The sequence below is a fragment of the Denticeps clupeoides genome, chromosome 8 (genome assembly GCF_900700375.1).
Source record: "Denticeps clupeoides chromosome 8, fDenClu1.1, whole genome shotgun sequence".
NCBI classification, from domain to species: Eukaryota; Metazoa; Chordata; class Actinopteri; order Clupeiformes; family Denticipitidae; genus Denticeps; species Denticeps clupeoides.
In genome coordinates, this window is record NC_041714.1 from 20,104,214 (window position 1) to 20,124,034 (window position 19,821).

General features: G+C 45.3%; 2 protein-coding genes across 4 annotated transcripts; both read right to left on the reverse strand.

Moving 5' to 3' along the window:
- Window positions 1–273: 273 nt before the first annotated feature.
- malb (mal, T cell differentiation protein (MAL blood group) b) lies at window positions 274–5,784 on the reverse strand. 3 transcript variants are annotated; one of them, XR_003750542.1, is made up of 5 exons: window positions 5,574–5,784; window positions 4,071–4,235; window positions 3,848–3,991; window positions 2,960–3,507; window positions 1,791–1,921 (listed from the first exon to the last, which is right to left on the reverse strand). XR_003750542.1 is itself a non-coding variant. In XM_028989399.1 (4 exons), the coding sequence occupies exons 1-4, from the start codon at window positions 3,323–3,325 to the stop codon at window positions 820–822; spliced, it is 735 nt and encodes a 244-aa protein (XP_028845232.1). In that variant the 5' UTR covers window positions 3,326–3,822; the 3' UTR covers window positions 274–819. The 3 variants fall into 3 exon arrangements, 2 of the variants coding, with proteins under 2 accessions (XP_028845232.1, XP_028845233.1); XM_028989399.1 differs by lacking the exons at window positions 3,848–3,991; window positions 4,071–4,235; window positions 5,574–5,784 and adding exons at window positions 274–894; window positions 1,482–1,607 and having other exon boundaries at window positions 1,754–1,921; window positions 2,960–3,822; XM_028989400.1 differs by lacking the exon at window positions 1,791–1,921 and having other exon boundaries at window positions 2,551–3,507.
- A 4,525-nt stretch (window positions 5,785–10,309) lies between these two features.
- Window positions 10,310–19,591, reverse strand: nphp1 (nephronophthisis 1). Its single transcript, XM_028989293.1, has 20 exons — window positions 19,402–19,591; window positions 19,176–19,240; window positions 18,997–19,057; window positions 18,777–18,907; window positions 18,408–18,675; window positions 17,942–18,043; window positions 17,173–17,255; window positions 16,992–17,037; window positions 15,830–15,914; window positions 15,454–15,548; window positions 15,245–15,373; window positions 14,965–15,039; window positions 13,725–13,835; window positions 13,427–13,509; window positions 13,023–13,099; window positions 12,835–12,937; window positions 12,336–12,448; window positions 12,176–12,249; window positions 11,959–12,003; window positions 10,310–10,667 (listed from the first exon to the last, which is right to left on the reverse strand). Exons 1-20 carry the CDS (start codon window positions 19,465–19,467, stop codon window positions 10,434–10,436), a joined length of 2,046 nt encoding a protein of 681 aa, XP_028845126.1. The 5' UTR covers window positions 19,468–19,591; the 3' UTR covers window positions 10,310–10,433.
- Window positions 19,592–19,821: the final 230 nt, after the last annotated feature.

Sequence of the window (19,821 nt, forward strand, 5' to 3'; positions counted from 1 at the left end):
CTGGTGAACTGTTACATTTAATAGTTTTGTGTGTGTGTGTGTGTGTGTGTGTGAGGGAGAGAGAGATGTAAAAGATAACACAAAGTGCACAGTGGACGGCGATGTCTGAAAAGAACCGAAATGTGAGATGATTCCTGCCTCCCAAGCACATGAAATATTTGTCAACACACACACACACACACACACACACACTCACCTCCTGCACTTCATGTAATCTGACCGTTATTTCTACGTTGCTTGTCTGACCGTGTCTACACACTCAGAACACATTGATTGCGATCTGCAGTTTATTTACCACTGTCATTGGAAATGGAGTTAATACAAAAAAAATTGTATATGATATGCATGAAAAAAGCACACATGGTTATGTGAAAACATTGCTTGCCAGCATGAGTAGTTCTTAAAGTCTGTTCCTCCTCCTCTTTCTCACTTGCCATGTTGCTTGTGTTCTCACACCTCCACCTGCCCCATGAATTATGCATTTTTTTTCTTTTTTAATATTAAATGCATGGAGACACCCCCTTCCCAGTAAGTCCAATGACAATTTGTATGAATTTATTTTTAAAATATTACATGAACTACAAAACAACAAAATATCTTTGTAGCAGCTGAAACGTATATCAATAAAGGTTTAATCTATTGACTCAGACGAGGGTCATTTTTTTTTGCAATAACAAAAAAATCAAATAATAAAAATCTTATCCTTTAATACAAGTTTTTGTCATAAAAATAAACAGGTGCATATGCGTTTTGTACACTGGCTTGTATGTGTGCAACCCTTTCTGCCGTGTTATAGTGTTGTGTGCATCCAAATGTTCCTTAGAAGGACCTCCACCTAACCGCTGACAGGATGCAGTGGATGAAGTAGAAGAGGGTAGCGACATAGGAGAAAACCTGCCAAAAAAAAAAAAAAAAAAGTGTTACTATTATTATAATAAAAAAACAAACCATAAACAGCGACAGGACCGGTGAGGCAGGTTTATTTTATACAAGGTGGCAATTCAAGGTGATTTAATAGATAAATGACTTGTGAGAATTATGAGTGAATACATACATTTTTCAGGGAATTATTGTCATCAGTTACATTTGTTAGTGGTCACTTTCTGAATGCACTATTAGCAACAATAATAGTAATAATAGTAATAGTATAATGCATTCTAATTTCCTTTATTCATATTATTGATCCGTAAAAACTATTCTCCAAATGAGCTGTGTAATGCATCAGCGGTGACATATCGGCAAAAAAGAGCTCACAGGCTCCTGCTGCTGTGGTGAAGAAGTGATGGGAGTTACTATTCCCACAGTTACTATTCACTACTGTGAACGAGGCTCAGCCAATCAGAACCAAGCGGCTGTTTGCAGGAAGTCAAGTCTTACTCAGGCTCAGTATGATATGTAGGTAGATATACTGCAACTGAACAAAGCATGAGCCAGTGTGTGTGTGTGTGTGTGTGTGTGTGTGTGTGTGTTCATGTACCTACCACAGCGGCAATGTCAATCTGGTAGTTCTTATAGGGTGTAACATCTCTTAAACCGATGGTGATGTAGCCAAGTGGTACAGAAGCGCTCAGGTAGAAGAGAGCAGCCAGAAAGTGATAAACAAAGTCCTGTGCATAAGCAAAAAAATGCATTTGAAAAAAAAAATACGTACAGTAATGTGCGAAAGTCTGAAACAAATAGGTGAAAGAAACTATTTGGTTGAAATTTTATATTGATTTACATAAACCAATTATTGCAGAATTTTCGCTCTTACCGCGGCTGCCCAACCCACGTGGTTCTTGTGGCCCCCAGCGGCAAAGATGATGAGCCAAAGGAAGGTCATGACGAAACAGAAGATAGACACAAACATCACCCAGCCCTGAGGGTTTGTGGGAATTACGTGCGTGGAGGCCACCAGGATCCACACCAGCCCACCGAACACCTGCCACACACACACACAAGGACATAGATCGTCCCAAAAACAGGACACGCCGTTACTTTACATTACAGAAGCAGCTTCCTCCAGCAGCTGCAGGTCCAGTCCTACTGGGACTACATAGTGGTACAGCGTCATCCAGAGCCAGCAGTGACAGGGACAGTCCCCCCCCCTGGAGACACTCTGGGTCAAGTAGTAAGTGGGGTTAAAACCTGGGACTTTCCGGTCTCCTGGATCATGGTCAGTGAGGGCTTCACACCCTTCACGCCCACTTCTGGAAGTATTTACCACCAGATAACGATGAACCACACCCCACAACACCATAACACCTTCACCTGGGTTCAACTTTTTTTATAAATTCCGGAGTGAATCCGTCCCAGAGCAGTTCTTTAACAGGAAGGGGGAAAGCGGGGGGTCAAGGCCGCCGCCCTGGACTCTCCTCTTCAACTGTTCCGGCTGCAGGCGGCAGGGCGCGTCCGGCAGAGTCATGTTCCCATGCAGGTTAAACGAAGTTAACTGAAACTGAGCCCTTATTCCGTTGCCGTGTGTGCCGCAGTCAGCACAATTCAGGGGCGTGACGAGCAGGACAGTCACGGTGGCACTTGTCATTACTTCTGAAATTACTTCTAAATGGCTTTTTTTTTTTTTTTTTTTTACAGGTATCCATAACAGCAAAGGTACAGATGTTGAAATATGTGATTTCTTTTCCCCTCCCAATACAAAGTCCCTCAGTATTCTGCGATGGACTGAACCCCTGTCCAGGAACTGTTCCTGGACTTGCTGATCACTGAGATAAATTCCAGACAGGTTCTGACCCTTAGAAATGGAGATGTTTACAGTACAATGCCATTCATATTCATAATATATGAATTATGCTATATATACCATACGTTAAAATCATAACCAAGATGTTGCTTCAATTTTGGACCGCTTTTTATCAATATGATATTGATCACAGAATATCGATAATATTATATAACATCATGGTAATATAGTAGCTATTAAAAAGTTTTGCATGTTGTACTGTGACGAGGGGCGACTGACCAGCTCCGGCAGGTAGAAGATGTCCGGCGCCGTGGTGCAGATCCCCAACCCGCTGGGCAGGTTCCCCATCGGCTGAGCTGTCGCCGCTGCCATGGTCGCCGCCGCCGCCGCCACCGGAGTGGAGTAACGGAGCCGCGCGCTCGCGCGCGCCTTTTCACCTGGGCGCGCGCGCCGGACACACCCTGGCCGCGGGCGCGGGCGCGCGGGCGCGCCTCCGACTTGTTGTTGTTGTTTGTTGTTTGTTTGTTTGTTTGTTTGTTGTTTGGAAGTTAAACATGAGAACCGCCTCGGGGGTTGAGAGGTTTTATTGAAATGAAAAGTGATGACAGCACATTCATTATTTTGGAGTGACAAATTTGACCCCATTTACCAGGGTCACACGGGGTGACAAAGAAACAGACAATTAAGAAGGGACGGGGCCTTCGAGGTCAAAGACACGACGCACGTTGTGATCCTCGATCTGGCACGGCCGCTCAGGAGGACTTCCATCGACGGGCAGAGAAGACGGTATGGATGACGTACAGCAGCGTGGCGACGTACGCCATTACCTGGGATCAGAATATTGTCAAAGAGTTACGTGAAGTCGTTGTCATTGTGAGACACAAGATGTGCCCTCTGCTTTTGAGCGTCACCCTTGATGAGCGGTGGGCAGCCGTGCCAGGATTGGCGGTTTGGGATTAGACTACGGGTCCGCTTCCGAATCTTTTTCTTTTTTAAGTGTCATTGTAAGTGACAACCAGGGTAACTTGGCGTCAGCTGACTGAAGATCCAGGCGTATTTAGTACACAGCAGTCAGATGCTGACGCGCTATTATGTACATGGACACAAGCATCATCACCCGGGACGTTTGTTTCAACATGGGATATAAATGGATGTTGACGGTCTCACCACGGCGGCGATGTTCAGCTGGAACTGCTTGTAGACGTCAAAGAAAGATGTTGATGCCGTCAATCCAAGACTGTAGGTGACGATGGCCTGTGCGACCGACGCGCTCAGATAGAAAAGAGCTGCAAGTGCGTGATACGCCACGTCCTATAAAAAAGCCACAGAAAAACAGTGAGGCGTAGCGTAAAACTAAAGGAACGGGTGACAACTGAGACGCCTCCTTTACCAGACATGGCCAGAGCTTGCTTTTGGCCGCCCCACAGATGATCAGGAAGCTCCAGACGGTGCTGAAGACGAAGCAGAACACGGAAACAAACATCACCCAGCCCTGTGGATTTACCACGGGGATCTTGGACGAGGCCACCAGGATCCACACCAGGCCACCAAACACCTGCACGGACATTTACATTTACAGCATTTATCAGACGCCCTTTATCCAGAGTGATTTACAGTCAGTAGTTACAGGGACAGGGTTAAGTGTCTTGCTCAGGGACACAATGGTAGAAAGTGGGATTTGAACCTGGGTCTTCTGGTTCATAGGCGAGTGTGTTACCCACTAGGCTACTACCACCCCGATAAACAAACAAAATGACATACAAATGCAAGTCATTGCCCTGCAACTGGTCCCACTTGAACCTGCTCCGAGCTGGAATATGGGATCGTGTTGGAGGTAGTACGGTGTATTGCTGCGCTTTGTTCAGTGTGTGGACAACGTTCCGAACCAGTTCTTCCGCTCGAAACTGTAAATCAGGCTTCGTTTGCGACTTGCTGGATGTCACGTATTTGTGGAGGGGCGGTCGGTGAGATAATTAGACTGAGATTCCACAGTCGACTTTGACAGGCCGTGCCACACTGGCGGGCGGATGGTCCATCCTCAGCGGTATAAGTGGGTGTGGACTGCAATTTCCCTCAGATTACCACAAACACACACTCAGTCTCTGGCACGTATGCCCACTCTTACACACACACACACACACACACACACACACACACACACAGTGAAGTCTCCACCCTGAACAAACACGGCATCTGAAAAGCGGGCGGACTTTCTTTTTCGGAAACAATGAAAGCGCATGAAACTGGTGAGATCAGTTGATACAGAATGAGCAAACAGAGATATGGCTGCTCGGCAGAGCAGTGCTCTGAAATTCCTGCCCGCATGAAAATGCCGGAAAATATTATTCAACGTTAGAAGTGACTCAAAATGCTCCGCGGAAGCAAGGAAAGCATCTCCAAATTTGCAAAGCAGCAGGGAGCACGACGTGAAATGGGACTTTTTTTGTAGGATTTTCTGCTTCCATGGCAGCTGTGAAATTCTACGTAGAACTCATCATTTACACTTATGGCATTTATTAGACGACTTACAATCAGTAGTCACTTACAGGGACAGTCCCCCCTGGAGACACTCAGGGTTAAGTGTCCTGCTCAGGGACACGATGGTTCATAGGCGAGTGAACCCTACACATCTACGTAATACATAACACTTCAGTAGCCCAGTAGTTTGTGTGGGGTGTTTTTTTTTTTTTTTCCTTTCGTCCTGATCCCACACCCCCCCTCACGGTGCCGCGGGCGTGAAACCCGGCTTGATAAAGCATTTCATGGTGTAATTTATCGGCCACGTCCCCGCGTCTATCGCATTCTGATTAGCCAGTCAAGGCTGGACCGCGGCCAGCGGTGGCACCGCGGCGGGAGGAGGTCATCAGGCGGCGGCCGCAGGGTTTTTACTTACGAACTCCGGGACGACGAGGAAGTCTGGCATGCTGGTGAACAGGGCGCAGCCGCTGGGCATGGCGCTGGGTGCCGAGGGAGCCATGGTCCTGGAAAGTGGCTCTCGGAGTCTCGCTGGATATCAGTGCGCGAATGTCTGTGTACATCAATGCAACCGAAAGCATGATTTGAGGACAAGCTCTGTTTTCATTGTACACACCCTCATTTCGAACCCTCCCTTCAAGTCCAGTGAATCCCTCACACCAAAAAGGCTGAATAAGTAACCTGAATAAACGTTACATGATCAGCTCTAAGTCTGTCTCCGATTTCAAAGAGCCTCTGGCTGAAAAAAAAAACAAAACTGGATGATGATTTGGGGGTCATCATAGCTCATATCTGTGGTTCACCTGCCGTCCCAGCGGATCTACAGAGGACACCATCTCCCTCGGACATGTGGATAAGCTACATGGGATCGTCTGGCTACAGAAATCACCTGACATCAGCACCTGAATTGTATGAGGGTCAAAGGGCATTTTGTCCACAACACTGGAGCGAACGTTTTCACGTTTTTTTTTTTCTATCTGAGGGATCTGAGGAAGGTCTCTCCAGGGATCCTGAGAACGTTTTACCATGGTGGTGTAGACGGTGTCCAGAGTCAGAACATCCTGGGACGGGAGAGGTTGAGGGAATACGTGGAGTGATCACAGTGGCAGAGATCTCCACCAGATCAGGTCTGGCACCTCTGCAGGACACCTTAAACAGGAGACTCGTCTTGCCCCGGAAACGGGGTGGTCTGCCGAGGTCAGGCCAGTTCTTCTTTTTTTTTTCATAATCATGGCACATTCACCGTGTGAGACAAATAAAGACATTCCGGATGTCAAACATCATACAAAGTGGCCTACAAGGCACTGAAAGGTCATGGGCTGCTACCCACCTGAGATGTTGGCAGCAGAATGGAGTAATGTTTAACTGGCAAGGCCGCATTTTGAGAGCCCATAACTCCCGTGAAGTGAAGCTTTGTGTACTCAGCTTAGCCATTGGCCCTCAAGCCATTTTACAAAAGATCCCAAATCGCAGATTTTCCTCTCCTTCACGTCTGAAGAGTTTCGGGTCAGATAAAAAAAAAAAGTCCAGCAGCAGACCAGCCACTTTGTGCCCCTTTGTTCCTTTTAAGGATGTGCATCCTTGACATGTTGTTTGTTGAAACACTACTCTCAGCGCGGTGATGTGCCATACTGACACCACCAGCGTCACATGACATGGGCATTTCCTTAATCAAACAGATCCGGAAAGGAGAGCTCAGCGATATAAAATGCGCTCAAAAACTAAAATGTTAATAAAAAGCTAAAAAAAAACATTAAAATTCAACAATCTCGTATGGTGGTGGCAGCCTATGTTGTATATTTATTCATGTGTAAATCACTCAATCAATCAATCAATCGAACGCTCTTTACGCAGCACTTTTTATACCGATGCCATGAACCAGTTTTGTGGGATTGACCCTCATTTTTCACACCGTCGTCGTTGCCACCCAGTTCTTGAGCTGAGTCCGGTGTGGTGGAACTTGGATTGATCACAGGGTTTGTGATCTTGAACATGTAAAATGAAGATATATAAAAAAACAGGATTTTGCAGTTATGAATATACAGCCTTTTATTCTCATAACATTGACAAAAACTGTAATTTTGTTTGGCCATTCTGCCCATTACATGCCATAATATAATCCCTGACACTGTCGTGCATCTGTTATGGACAATATATAATAGTCAAGGTTAAGGTTCCCGTCCAACAAACACTTTTCTTTTCCACCCCTGGAACACACACTTTCTGTAGTATAGCGTTACTGAATTTACGATTCTGTTTCCACGAAAACACAATGGAAGCATCTCCAGGCCTGGAACTGACTGTAACTGAAATGAGTGAAACGTATACAGTAGCAGTTCTGTATCCACACGTGGGCATTTTTCTAAAGTTGCCAAGCAACAGTTGCTCAGTAGCTGCTTGCAGGAGCCGTGCACACACACCCCTTTGTCACCTCTCCATGTGTCTCCCGTGCGCGTGTGAGAGAGAGTACGAAACAAGAGAAGAACTTAACCTGACACTGCCGCAGTGCATTGCTTTAGACTAGTTAATGTCCCTCCTGTCCTTTACATCTAATGTCTCTCTTGAACTCAATCCCCGCCTACGCTCCCCGCAAACGTCCCATAATCCACAGGGATCCACAATACAATGTGCCATACAGATCAGGCATGTGGCCTTATAATGTGCGTTTCCAAATAATGCTAATAATGCTGCAGAGAAGAAATCTGGCAACTCAAAGTCATTTAGCGACGTTCTCGGCCTGTCATTTAGAGATTGGTGACCTGCTTTTCTTGAAATTTGTCCCGTGGATGGTTTTTGTGATGCACGGAGGAAGTGCGCCCGGTGTGTGGCTGTAATGGGCAATTTGAACCTCTCCCAGATCACAGGGACTCTTTGAGTGTTAGGAAAACATTGACTCTGCGTGAACGCCTCAGGCAAACCTTCAGAACAGAAAATGGCATAAAGTGAGCGGGTGTGTATGTAAGTCATGTACACACACAGACACACACACACACTTTGAGACCCCCCTCCCCATCCCCAAACTTTTCCATGCAGCCCATGCCACAAGTATTATCTACACATCCCGAGGACAGTGTCTGTGGTGTGGCTCCTTTCAGCACACACACCCATAATCCCATAATGCACAGTGCTACTGGCGCTTGTTTGCTACTGTTTTATTGTCCTCAGAGAAAAGGGCATGTTAACCTCTGCACCTACAATCTATGGGAAGTGTGTGTGTGTGTGTGGGTGTGTTGGGCTCCAACTCCTTTCTGTCACCACAGCAGAAGGCCAACTTAGCGGGTCATCTTACTGGGTCAGGTTGCTTGTGCAACGTGGAAATTTGACCCCCAAGAAAAGCCCTCACGTCTCTATTGGTCCAACCCCAGAAACAAAAGAGTTGTGGAAATGAAGGGGAACCGAGAGAGAGAGAGAGAGCGAGAGAGAGTTCTCCAGGTTTCAGGAAATCACACAGGAGGGTGAAAAATTACGACCAAGGAGATAATACAAATGCTTGGAAATGGAAGGATGTAATAACATCTCTAGTGCAAGTCTGCAGAAAACACTCGAGTTTTCCCATAATCCATGTATACAGGTTGTCCCATATTTACAGGTGCATCGCATGATGGCTGTTGTAGGAAGAATCTGCCGAAAAACACCCAGTCGCTGCTGTCCTGCTAATGATGTACGGCTCAAGTCTCAGCGACTGCAGCACCCATGATCCATGGCTGGTGGTCCCCATACCGGGTTAATGGTCCACGGTTTAGTGTCCAACCTGGTGTGCACCTTACTGAGCCTACAGACAGTCTGTTTATTAGATTCTAAACCGTCTGGACACTTGATTTATTAGCAACGTTCCCCCTCTGAGTCTGTGACTTTTATGTAAATGGATTTTTGCCACGACTGAGTCGCTATACACATCATTGACAATGTATGTTGTCTGCAAACAGAACGAGACTAAAAAATTCCCTCTTCACCGAATTTATTCTCCTATTTCGTCCCTGGCTGGTGGAACAACTTGCCCTGCTCCATTCGACTAGCCGAGACCACCTCCACCTTTAAGAACCCACTTGTTTAAAACGTTTTTCAAATGACACACGCACACACAAAAAATAATAATAATAAATAATTAGTCTAGTACTTAACAATTCCCTAGCATGTTCCATTCTTGACAAGTTCGGCCTTATCAGGGCTCTTAGTTTTTGTTGACTCACAATCTATAGAAACCGAATGAGAATTGCTGGTGTCTTCCCCTTGTAAGTCGCTTTGGATAAAAGCGTCTGCCAAGTAAAATAAACTAAGTAAAGTAAAGTAAAGTATGTGGTGACAATAAGAAAACCGTACCAATAGCACCTTGTGCTTAGGTGCACTCGGCAGCATCTGAAGGGACAACACGGGCAGTCGCTGCGGGAAACGGGTGGAATTTAATCGTTCGTCACTGAAATAGAGGAATGCAGGAGAACAGACCTGATTATTTACTATAAAACACTGAGAGCAGGGATCCATTTCTTACAATGGGGGACAATAGTTTCTGTCCCTTATTAAAACTAAGTCAGTTGGCATTTCTTTAGTTAAACTGACTAAATAAAGACTTTTTATTTTTTATATTAACATGAATGCCTACCTGGGTTTAACAGCTAGAATGTATGCAGTGTCTGTTAAATGAAGTCACTCATTCTTTTGAGTATGTACAGTTAATTGGACCCGTTTCTTTAACTTTTCAGTCTAATTTCAGCTTTTCCATTGCTGAGCCTAAAAAAAGCGGACAACGATCTGATGAGATGAGATCCGGTGTGTTCCCGTGATAAACGTGTGTGTGTGTGTGTGTGAATCAGAGCCAAATCATTTTCATAGACTTCTTCTGCGATAAGAATCCTCGTAACTCCTCCCATATTCACCGTGATGCCAGGTTTTAGTATCACTGGGCGGGGGTGTCTTCGTTTCCATTAGACAAATCTATTTGGTTTACGAGTCTAGGACTGGATCCACAGTTAAGGTCAAGTCTTTTAAGAGTTTTTCTTAGTCGTCAGGACCAGCCAGTTGCCCAAAAGCAACAACATGTTATGACTCCAAATACTGATTTCTCAAAACTCGCAGGATAATCATACTGAGGAAAACATCGATTTTGACGCATCGCGAATACTGAGGCTGAGCGTCCAGTCAAAGAACACAGTCGAGTATGACTTATACCAAAAAAGATTTATTAGAAATGAATAAATAGTTGGTGTGTAAGCGATACAGTCCGTTCAGACTTGCACAGTGAGCTGGCATGCAGGGTCAGGAGGTGGTCGGGCCAAGCAGCTCAGTGTCTGGCCGAGATGAGGAGGTCGTAAGTGACCTGCGAGATGTCGAATGGCTGATGGGCGTGGTCCAAAGACAGAATGTTAGGATTGGCATTGAAAATGATACGGGCCCGCTGATTGGCCACCTCCTCGTCTGCCCAGCGAGGGCCGGGCATCTCCGCCGAGTAGAACAGCGGAAACACGTAGTCCATGTACACTCTCACAAACTCGCGCTTTAGAATGGACATGTCCCTCTGAAACACAAAAATTGCTTTAAAAAAAAAAAAAAAGCAATATAATATCATGCAAGCAAACAGTGGGTTTGTACCACCAATGAATTGGCCAGTAGTTTCTGGCTTTAATTTAACCTTTTAACCTACTGGGACAGGCATTCTGGGCGCCGAACTGGGATACAAGCCTCATTGTTCTCCTTCTAACATTTAGTCTACCCATAAAATGGTTCTGAAACAGAATTTTTTTTAAGGGATTACATATACGTAGCATTATTATTATAAGCTTGATGCCTCTTTTGTGCGCATGGTAATTCCTCACCCAGGCTGCGGGTGCAGAATGTCATTACCAGTAGCTATTCCTAGTACCTGAGTAAACAGCTATATCCAGAACAAACACTGGATGAGTAACCTTCTCTCCGAAACTGCAGGACATACTAAAATCTCTACAACAAAGAGGCATGAAATCAGAGCTCAGTTTAAAGCAGAAGGCCGGGAAGCACTGCTTACTAATATAAACTATCTCCCATCCATTTGAAATGCTGAAACAGCTAACTTTTACAACATCGTAAGGCGCTCTAGATAAGGACGTCTAATAAATCAGTAATAACAGGGACAATCCCCCTGGAGACGCTCAGGGTTAAGTGTCTTGCTCAGGGACTACTACTTCTCAGTCCATACTGTAACATTATCACTTTTTTTTATGGGAAGTGTAAATAATCACTGGGTACCAACATGCCCAGTCTTTTTATAACCAGAGAACACGAAAAACAACTTGCTGATGACCCAACACACGTCACACACAAGAATCGTCAGATTCTGAAATTATCTGTCAAAACCAGCAGCTCCAACTGTTGCCTTAGGCATTCTGTGCACACACATCAATGTGCGCTGGTAATAAATGTTGCTCAAACGTTCTGTCTATGCTGCACTCAAAATGTACAATTTGTCAAAAAGTCTGCATGTAAACATTTGCATACAAGGGAAACCCTATATTTCCAATTTAATGTTGATGATTATGGCAGCTCATGACAATTTGGATGAATAGAATTTAAATATTAGGTTAAAATTCTAATAATACAAGATGCACTAACTAGTATGTATAATATATGTACAACAGCATGGTGAGTCTGATTTTTAAATGGGCAAACCACATAATGCTTCTAAAATATAATGCTTCAGACAATATTAGTGTAGAAGACAATATCCATATGAAAAAATTGGTTGCAGATTATTTATAAATCACTTGTGGAGTAATTTTGGTACTCAAAAGGAAGGGAAAAAAAAAAAAAAAAAAAACACACACACAATTTACCTTCTCAGACCTCTTTAGATTCTTCTCTGCATTTTCCCATGAACTCTGCAAAGACATAGGACTGAGTTACATGAAGTCAACAAGGTTTAATGATTAAATCCCAGGCATTGGGCCTGTGATCGTAAGACGTGTCTGTCTCAGTGACACAGTGATCTATGCTTTCAAATGCGCAACTACACCCACATTCCCAAAGCAGCTGCACCAAGCATTTTCTTACCCTCAAAGCATCCAACAGATCTGACTGATCCAGGACCTCAGGAAACGTGGCTAAAACCGAGCTGCAGATCAAATCTGTGGCACGAGGCAGACGGAGAAACCCGTTAGGACAGTGAACCGACTGAACTGCAGTAACCTGGCGGACGCAGTAAATATCCCACCTGCGTTCTGCATGGTGACCCTGTCCAGCAGCAGGGTGTCGGCCAGCAGCTGCCTGTACAGAGCCAGCAGGTGCACTGAGCAGACGCTACCCACTAAAGTGTCGGGCAGCAGGCTGACAATAATACCAAAAAAACAGAATTTAACATCCTCGACGATGCATTATCGCTTATAGCATAATGATGTTGTTTGGTGATTTTCATGCATATTAAATATAGTATAAAAATGATTGTTAAAAAGTAGTGCCGGTAGTGACTGTGGAAATGAACAGCATACGTGTTTTTGAAGCGCTTTGTATTGGCGTTTCACTGGAGTTTGAAAATTGACACAAAGAAAACGTTTATTTGACGGCATTGGGACGCGCAGCAGACCAACGGCTGATGTTGAACGACTGTGTGGATGCCGTTTCGAATCGAATTGTGAGACCAGTGACAGTTCACACCTTCAGTCAGTACTGCTGAAAAATACTTGGCATTGCAAAAAAAACAACAAATGATGTACTTTAGATGGGACATGTTGCGGTGGTTCGGTGTCCTGAGCTTGACAACGAGTTTTGGGACCTTCCGTGACGCCATCATCTGCTGGAACACACTGCCTGCGCCTGCTGAGGACAGACAGAAACCAAACCCAATGAGCAGAGGTGATGTGGAGGAAGAATTGGGTCTTGTTGAAGCTGGAGGTAAAGCTACCTCTTCTGGTCATCGATGGGTCCATTTCAACATCTGTCTCATATGGTGTCCCTCCATGCAGAGTGAGTTCATATGTTCTAAGGGGACACATTACAGGACAGAACCATGAAAGTGATTAATCAGACCACAGCACAGCCCCCAGGGCACACAATGTGCCCTCTGCAAACCTACACCCTTGGTGAGCAGTGGGGAGCTATGAAAGGCACCTGGAGAGCAGTGTGTAGGGATGGTTCCTTGATCAAGGGGACCTCAGTGGTACCTTGGCGGTTCAGGATTTGATCCCAGAACCTGCCATTTTCGGGTCCGCTTCCTTACTCACTAGGCCACCACTGCCCCGAGGTGTTGGTGCTTGATCTGACACAGACTGTGTACATGTTGAGGATTGCTTCGTCTGTTTGACTCACCGCAGTGGCACAGGGGCACCGCTGGCATCAAAGAGCTTGAGAAAGGCCCAGCCACAGCTCAGGTCCCCCTGCTCTCCTGTAGACTGAGATGAAAACAACAGGTTCACAGCGGCTGCGTCGGGGACATCTTGTCTTGTCTAGTTGAAACTTATTTGTCGATGCTGATAGGAGAGCAGCGGACAACGGGCAGTCTGTGGTGCTTAGTTTACAATAGTAAGGTCAAAGGTTAAGGCTAAGAACGTAAGGATCACATGTTGGCAGGTAGACCGTGTGTATTCAGTGAAAGGGATTCACTCACATTTCTGATGTACGTGACGCCCAGCTCGAATAGAATGCCCAAGTCTGGCGAGTCGGAGTCACAGCGTAGAAAACAGTCTCCGTCCAGCAGGCTGGAGAGCTGCCCACTCATCTGTGAGAGAGAAGACTCTTAAATCCTGGTATGCAAATGGGTGCGTAAACCTAAACCTTCTGTTTATATTTTGCAAAAAAAAAAAAAAAAGGTAATTTATCACTTTATTATTTTAATGTGTGTATATGGTAAGGAATGGAGGTTGGGGCGTCCTGGCTTGTCTTGGACATATGTAGGGGAGCTTCAGGGGGGAAAAGGTTGGGAACCATTGGTCTAGACCACAGACAAATACATATATATATTTGTTTGTTTGTTTTTTTTTACACTCTCGTGTGTGTGTGTGTGTGTGTGTGGTGTGTGTGTGTGTGTGTGTGTGTGTGTGTGTGTGTGTGTGTGTGTATATATATATATATATATATATATATATATATATATATATATAAAATACTACAATTATAATAATACATAAATAAATACAATATAATAAAAACAAATACAAGTGTAACTGACTGGTTCTGAAGTGTAATTTATCATGCACATATGCAGGTGCAATGAAAATTTGAAGGGTTAAATAGAACTACATTACTGAAAAAAAAAAAAAAAAAAAAGACAAAAATAAGACTGACTAAAACTAGAATAAAATGTTATTAGTGATAAATGCTACTATACCTAGACTAAAACAGTCATGGATAATTCTGATTAAAATAGGAGTAAAATGCTCAGACCATGAAGACATCTGAAACTTGACTAGACTAAAATGAGTCTGTACGTGACACTAATAAAGACTAAAATGACAGTTTGACGCAGAGACTGGCCGCCAAAAACTATAATAGCAGCTCAGACTCACTGCATCCTTTACAGTCATTTTTGGAAATACCAAACCAACCCCAGCACCTTATCAAGCATGCAAAGTGAATGTCAATGCACTAAACACACACCTGATGTCTTATTCAAATTCAGGAGTTGATAATGTACCACAGACTATCAAATACTGAAAAGCAGTAAAAGCCTGTAACGTAACTGGGAGAACTGAAAAACAGGTCTATAATTTCAGGTCCCCCATTCCTGGATCAACAGTATGCATTGTATGTTGCACGACGGCACGGGGTCAACGTCTCATAAAGCTATACATGCCACGTATGGGTGGTATGACAGTAATTCACCCCGCTGGCGTCATAGCTACACCCACCCTGGGGGAGAAGCTCCAGGTCTTTGCGCTCTTCGGGTTGTACGTGGCACGAACTGTGTGAATGTTGCTCAAAACCTGAGAACACATGACAGTACAGAAAGTTTCATTCCAGGCTTTCAACTTTTAACCCGTGTGTCTTTACGTTACACATATCACATCACGTTGAAGAACGCGATGAAGCATCTTCAGATATTCAGCTCAGGCAGTAATGGCAGATTGGCGCCGTCTACTGGTTTGAAAAGGAAACTGCTGGTCTGGTTTGAGTGTGTGTGTGTGTTACCTGTGATCCATTAAAGGCGCACAGGCGAACATGTCGGCTGAGGACCTGTAGCCCCACCCCGGGAGACGGGACCATCCTGCAGGTCCACAAAGACACAGACAAACACACCCGAGAAGAGCGAGCTCGGACCTGTAAAACACACACATTTTGTTTTTTTAATATGCAGTAGAATTTTTGCATAACATTATATATGTCGTTGAAATCAATACCTTCCCTGTGTCTGGGTCTAGGAAAAGGTCTTTGAAGGAGAGATTCGATTGGCTCAGCTCAGGCTGGATGTAACGACTCCCTCTAAATGTGACTCCTGCCACGTCAAAAGAGCACAAATAAAGCACAGCTTCTGTCAAAGAACCAGCATGAATAATGCTGAGTAATGATGACTGCGTGCGTGTGTAATGGTACCAAAATATACACCGTAAATACAGAGGAAACACATAATGTGTCAATGCCTCACTCCCCCAAAAAACACACACACACACACACATACACAGGTTGTCCATTTTGGACAGGAAGCCATACGTGGCAGCGAACTCTAGAGTTAATTGTGTCAAACATTAACATAAGAACAAGCAGGAAGGTCCGCACCTTCATCCAGTAGTTTGGACAGGGTGGAGGGCCTGAACCCGGCTGGGATTGCCCCCATGGCAGACAGAACATCCGTGGCATCGATCTAAAACACAGACACATAGGATGCACAGCTGACAAAAAAAAAAAAAAAAAAACGGCCATCTCCACGTATATACGGTAGCGAGGTGACCTCGCGCCTTCAAGGTTTTGAGTTTGAATCCCCTGTGTGGGCGGAGTTTGCATGTAGGTTTCCTCCCGCCGTCCGGAGGTGTGCACACTAGGTGGATTGGCTACTCTTAAAGGTACAATGACATGCTGATTTTGTAAGCTTTTATGTCTGTCTTAGTCGTCCCCTAATGCTGTATCTGAGGTCTCTTTGATCCAGTCCCACAACAAGATTTCCCCAGGACGCGCCGTTTCAGTGTGTGTAGCTTTAAATGGGGATGGGGCGAGGTGGAGGGTGGGGCCAGCTTGTGGCCATGGTGCTAGCTGTAGGTGGAGCAAATTTTTTAGGGGAGGGGTTGGAAATTCTCTGCCCGGAAAGAGCATGAGAAACGGGAGGTAACATTTCCTCTTATGACGACATAAGGGGACAAATTCCAGATCCCACTGTCTGTGCTGCCGGGCTCTGAACGGTGAAGCAGAACGACCAAAGAACTCTTTACACCTATCGCCATTTCTAGCCGCTGCAGGAACATAGACGGGCTATTAGACTATTAGACACAAAGTCAAATTTTCATGACAGGGGACCTTTAATTGACTGTAGGCGTGAGTGAATAGTGTGTGTGTGTGTGTGTGTGGTGTGTGAGTGAGTGTGTGTGAGTGTGTGAGTGTGTGAGTGTGTGAGTGAGTGTGTGAGTGTGTGTGTGTGAGTGTGTGTGTGAGTGTGTGTGTGAGTGTGTGTGTGAGTGTGTGTGTGAGTGTGTGTGTGAGTGTGTGTGTGAGTGTGTGTGTGTGTGGCGCCCCGCGTCCCCAGATGGGTTCTAGCAGCCACGAAGAGTAACAGGACAATGTGGGTTAGCTTAATAATAATTAAAACTAGTCCTAAAATCAAAACACTTTACACAGAAATGTCTCTGACGGCCCGAGACGAAAGTGACGGCATCTCACGATATTGGTATTCTGATGCGTCCACTGTTCATTGTTGCAACACAGGCCCAGTATTGCATGGTGTGTGTACCTCTGTAATAGCCTTTCGCACCGCATCCCAGTTGGAATGTGGACTCCTGAGGGAGGGGAGAAGGGAAAATCATATTTCTTCAGCTATTGAGATCGATAAAGATGTTTCTGACTGCATCTCTGCTCGGACAAAATCACGCCATGCACTGCACTCCTGCTTGAAAAGGTTCATGGCGACTCACTTTGACTTGGATTTTGATTCTTTATCGATCTCGTCCCCTTCTTCCTCACTCTCCTCCTCCTCCACCTCCTGCTCGGTCTGAGCCTGAAATAAACAGCATATAATACATGAGCGGTAAAGAGCAAAACACTTTCACATGAATTGGTGGACCAGGCGAGCAGAGGCTCGGAGTATACGAGGTGCAGTGCGAGGTGTAATAAGGTGTAGGTATAATAGGGTATACTAATAAGAAGGGTATAATAATAAGAAATCATTTCATTGCTTGGCAGGGCCAGACACCACCTCCTATAATGTGCACTTCAAATATCTTCATGGTGCTAAGCAACATGCATTTGCCAAAACAATGTTTGCACATCATAGTTTGAAAAAGGTCAAATATTTGAATGCGCGCCTGAGAGCGTTTCATTGTTTTCCTGAAATCCGTAGGCGCGGTCCAGTTGCGTTCTGTTTTAACAATGGAGGTGTGACCGTTATATCTTTCTGTAATTCAACGGGGTGGTACGTTACAGACTTTTACAGTATATATATATATACACACACACACACACACACACTGCATGTTTATGAGAATGTGAGGTCACAGTTACCCTGAACTTTGACCATCAAATCTCGATGAATTTATCTTTGGACAGACACACAGCCTTTAAAAATACTTCATCATGCAACTTTTAAATCAGTGCTTTAAAGTGTCTGTCATTTTTTTTTTCTCCTTCGATAAAACCACAAAATTTAAAACCAGTCGTCAACATCAGAAAGGCAGAGGTGGGCACCTTGAGGTAGGTTTTGGGCACCAGTCCCTTGTCTCCCTTTGAATCCTGGGCGAGCCACCATCCGTCCGCATTCTTACTGAGGATCTGCAGCACGTCTCCCATCTGAAGGGACATTCGACAAGCATGAGTCCTCCAGTAGGTGCATTAACTTGGTCGACCAGCCAGCAGAGGGCACACAAGTGCTCTACTTCAACTTCTAAAAACGTCAAGCTGCTAGGGGATGAATGACAATTCTTTTTTTAATTTAGAATTTGTTTTCCTTTGGAAGAAATGACTCCCATAAACTAACTCCTCTGCATTTCAAGCAGCGTTGTCTAAGTTCAGCGACGTTAAATAAAATAAAAAAACAGGTGAAAACCAACAGAATTACAGACATTCCCATAATGAAAAATATTACATTGCATTAACTGAATGACATTGACGATCACAGCAGGACGCTGGGATTATCAAATCTTGCTTTCTTTACCTCAATTGCAAGGTCACCGTCCTGTTCTCCTTTAAAAGTGCTGAGAGCGATGTAAGAAAGGGTCTTTTTCTGTGTTTCAGGTCTTGCCAGGTCACTGACCCCACCGTCATTGTCGTTATCATCTTCCTCCTCCTCCTCCCCATCCTCATCATCCTCCTCCTCCTCCACCACCTCCTCTTCTTGGCTCTCGTCCTCTTCCTCGCTGTCTTCCTCTTCACTTTCACCTACCTCTCCTGGACCAGAGGTGGACCTGGCTTTTCCGGACGTGCTGTTCGGACAAAAGAACAGAAGCCAGCGCGGCAGAAGCCACACCGTCACACGAGCCTCCGGAGTGCCTGTGTGCAACGAAAGGGAAATACTCGGGCCTACCTTGGCTGCGGCGCCTCTGCAGGTTTGATTCCCCGCTGCACGGCTCGAAGGCGAGCGTGCAGGCCACGCAGGCGCTCCTCTTCCTCCTGCTTGCGCCGCTCATAGTTGCCGACCGGCGCCGGTTCGTCGGCCTGGCAGACAGATGAATGCATCTGGCTTAGAACCGACGACGACAACGCGTCAGTGTGTAAGAGTGGAGGGAAGGGTAACGCCGGTGTACTTTGGTCAACTTCTCCGCGGTCCTCAGCTGGTCCTCCACCGTGCTGAGCAGCTGGGCACATCTGTGGAGAGAAATGACATGTCAAGAATTGCCATGCGGCTTCTGCGTTCTAATCTGAGGCGTTCTGCAAAAAATAAAAGCCGAAAGGCGTCGTCCTGTGTCGGGGTGGACGTGCCTACCTCTGCAACGCATCTGCCTCGTCGCGGCCGCTCGGCTGAGCGGCATCGTGCTCCAGGGCGTCCACCTTTCAGCGGGAGGGAACAACGTTAGAGCAACAACAGCCATTTATTTCCACGTGCAAACACAGCAGCGCCGCGAATTACGAGCAGCATGCAAGTAGCGCTCGGGCTCAATTTCATGGCGAACGGCGCGTCGTGGGGTTACGCGCGAGGAGAGAGAATTAACCATTTTCCTGACGTCATCCGTTTCCCTTTGCAGGCTTTGCAGCGGCCCTTTTCTTTTAGGCGCCATCCCCTGTCGGCGGCGAGAACGCGAGGGCGGAAAACTGCGTATTCAAGTCGATCACATAGTCATATTTTAAAGCTGTGCGATGCCGATTCGGTCGCCATGGCTTTCACTGTGCGACGCGTCAACTGCCTACGTCATAACCCTGCGACCGGAAGCGCGGTTTCAGCGAAGGCGCTCGGTGGTTAAAATGAGCGAGTAAACGTGAATTTAATTATATTTTTTTAATTAATACTTTTTATACTATGTACTTATTTATAGCTGCTTAGCCAGAATATATACTGTTATAATACTTTTTATACTATGTACTTATTTATAGCTGCTTAGCCAGAATATATACTGTTATAATACTTTTTATAC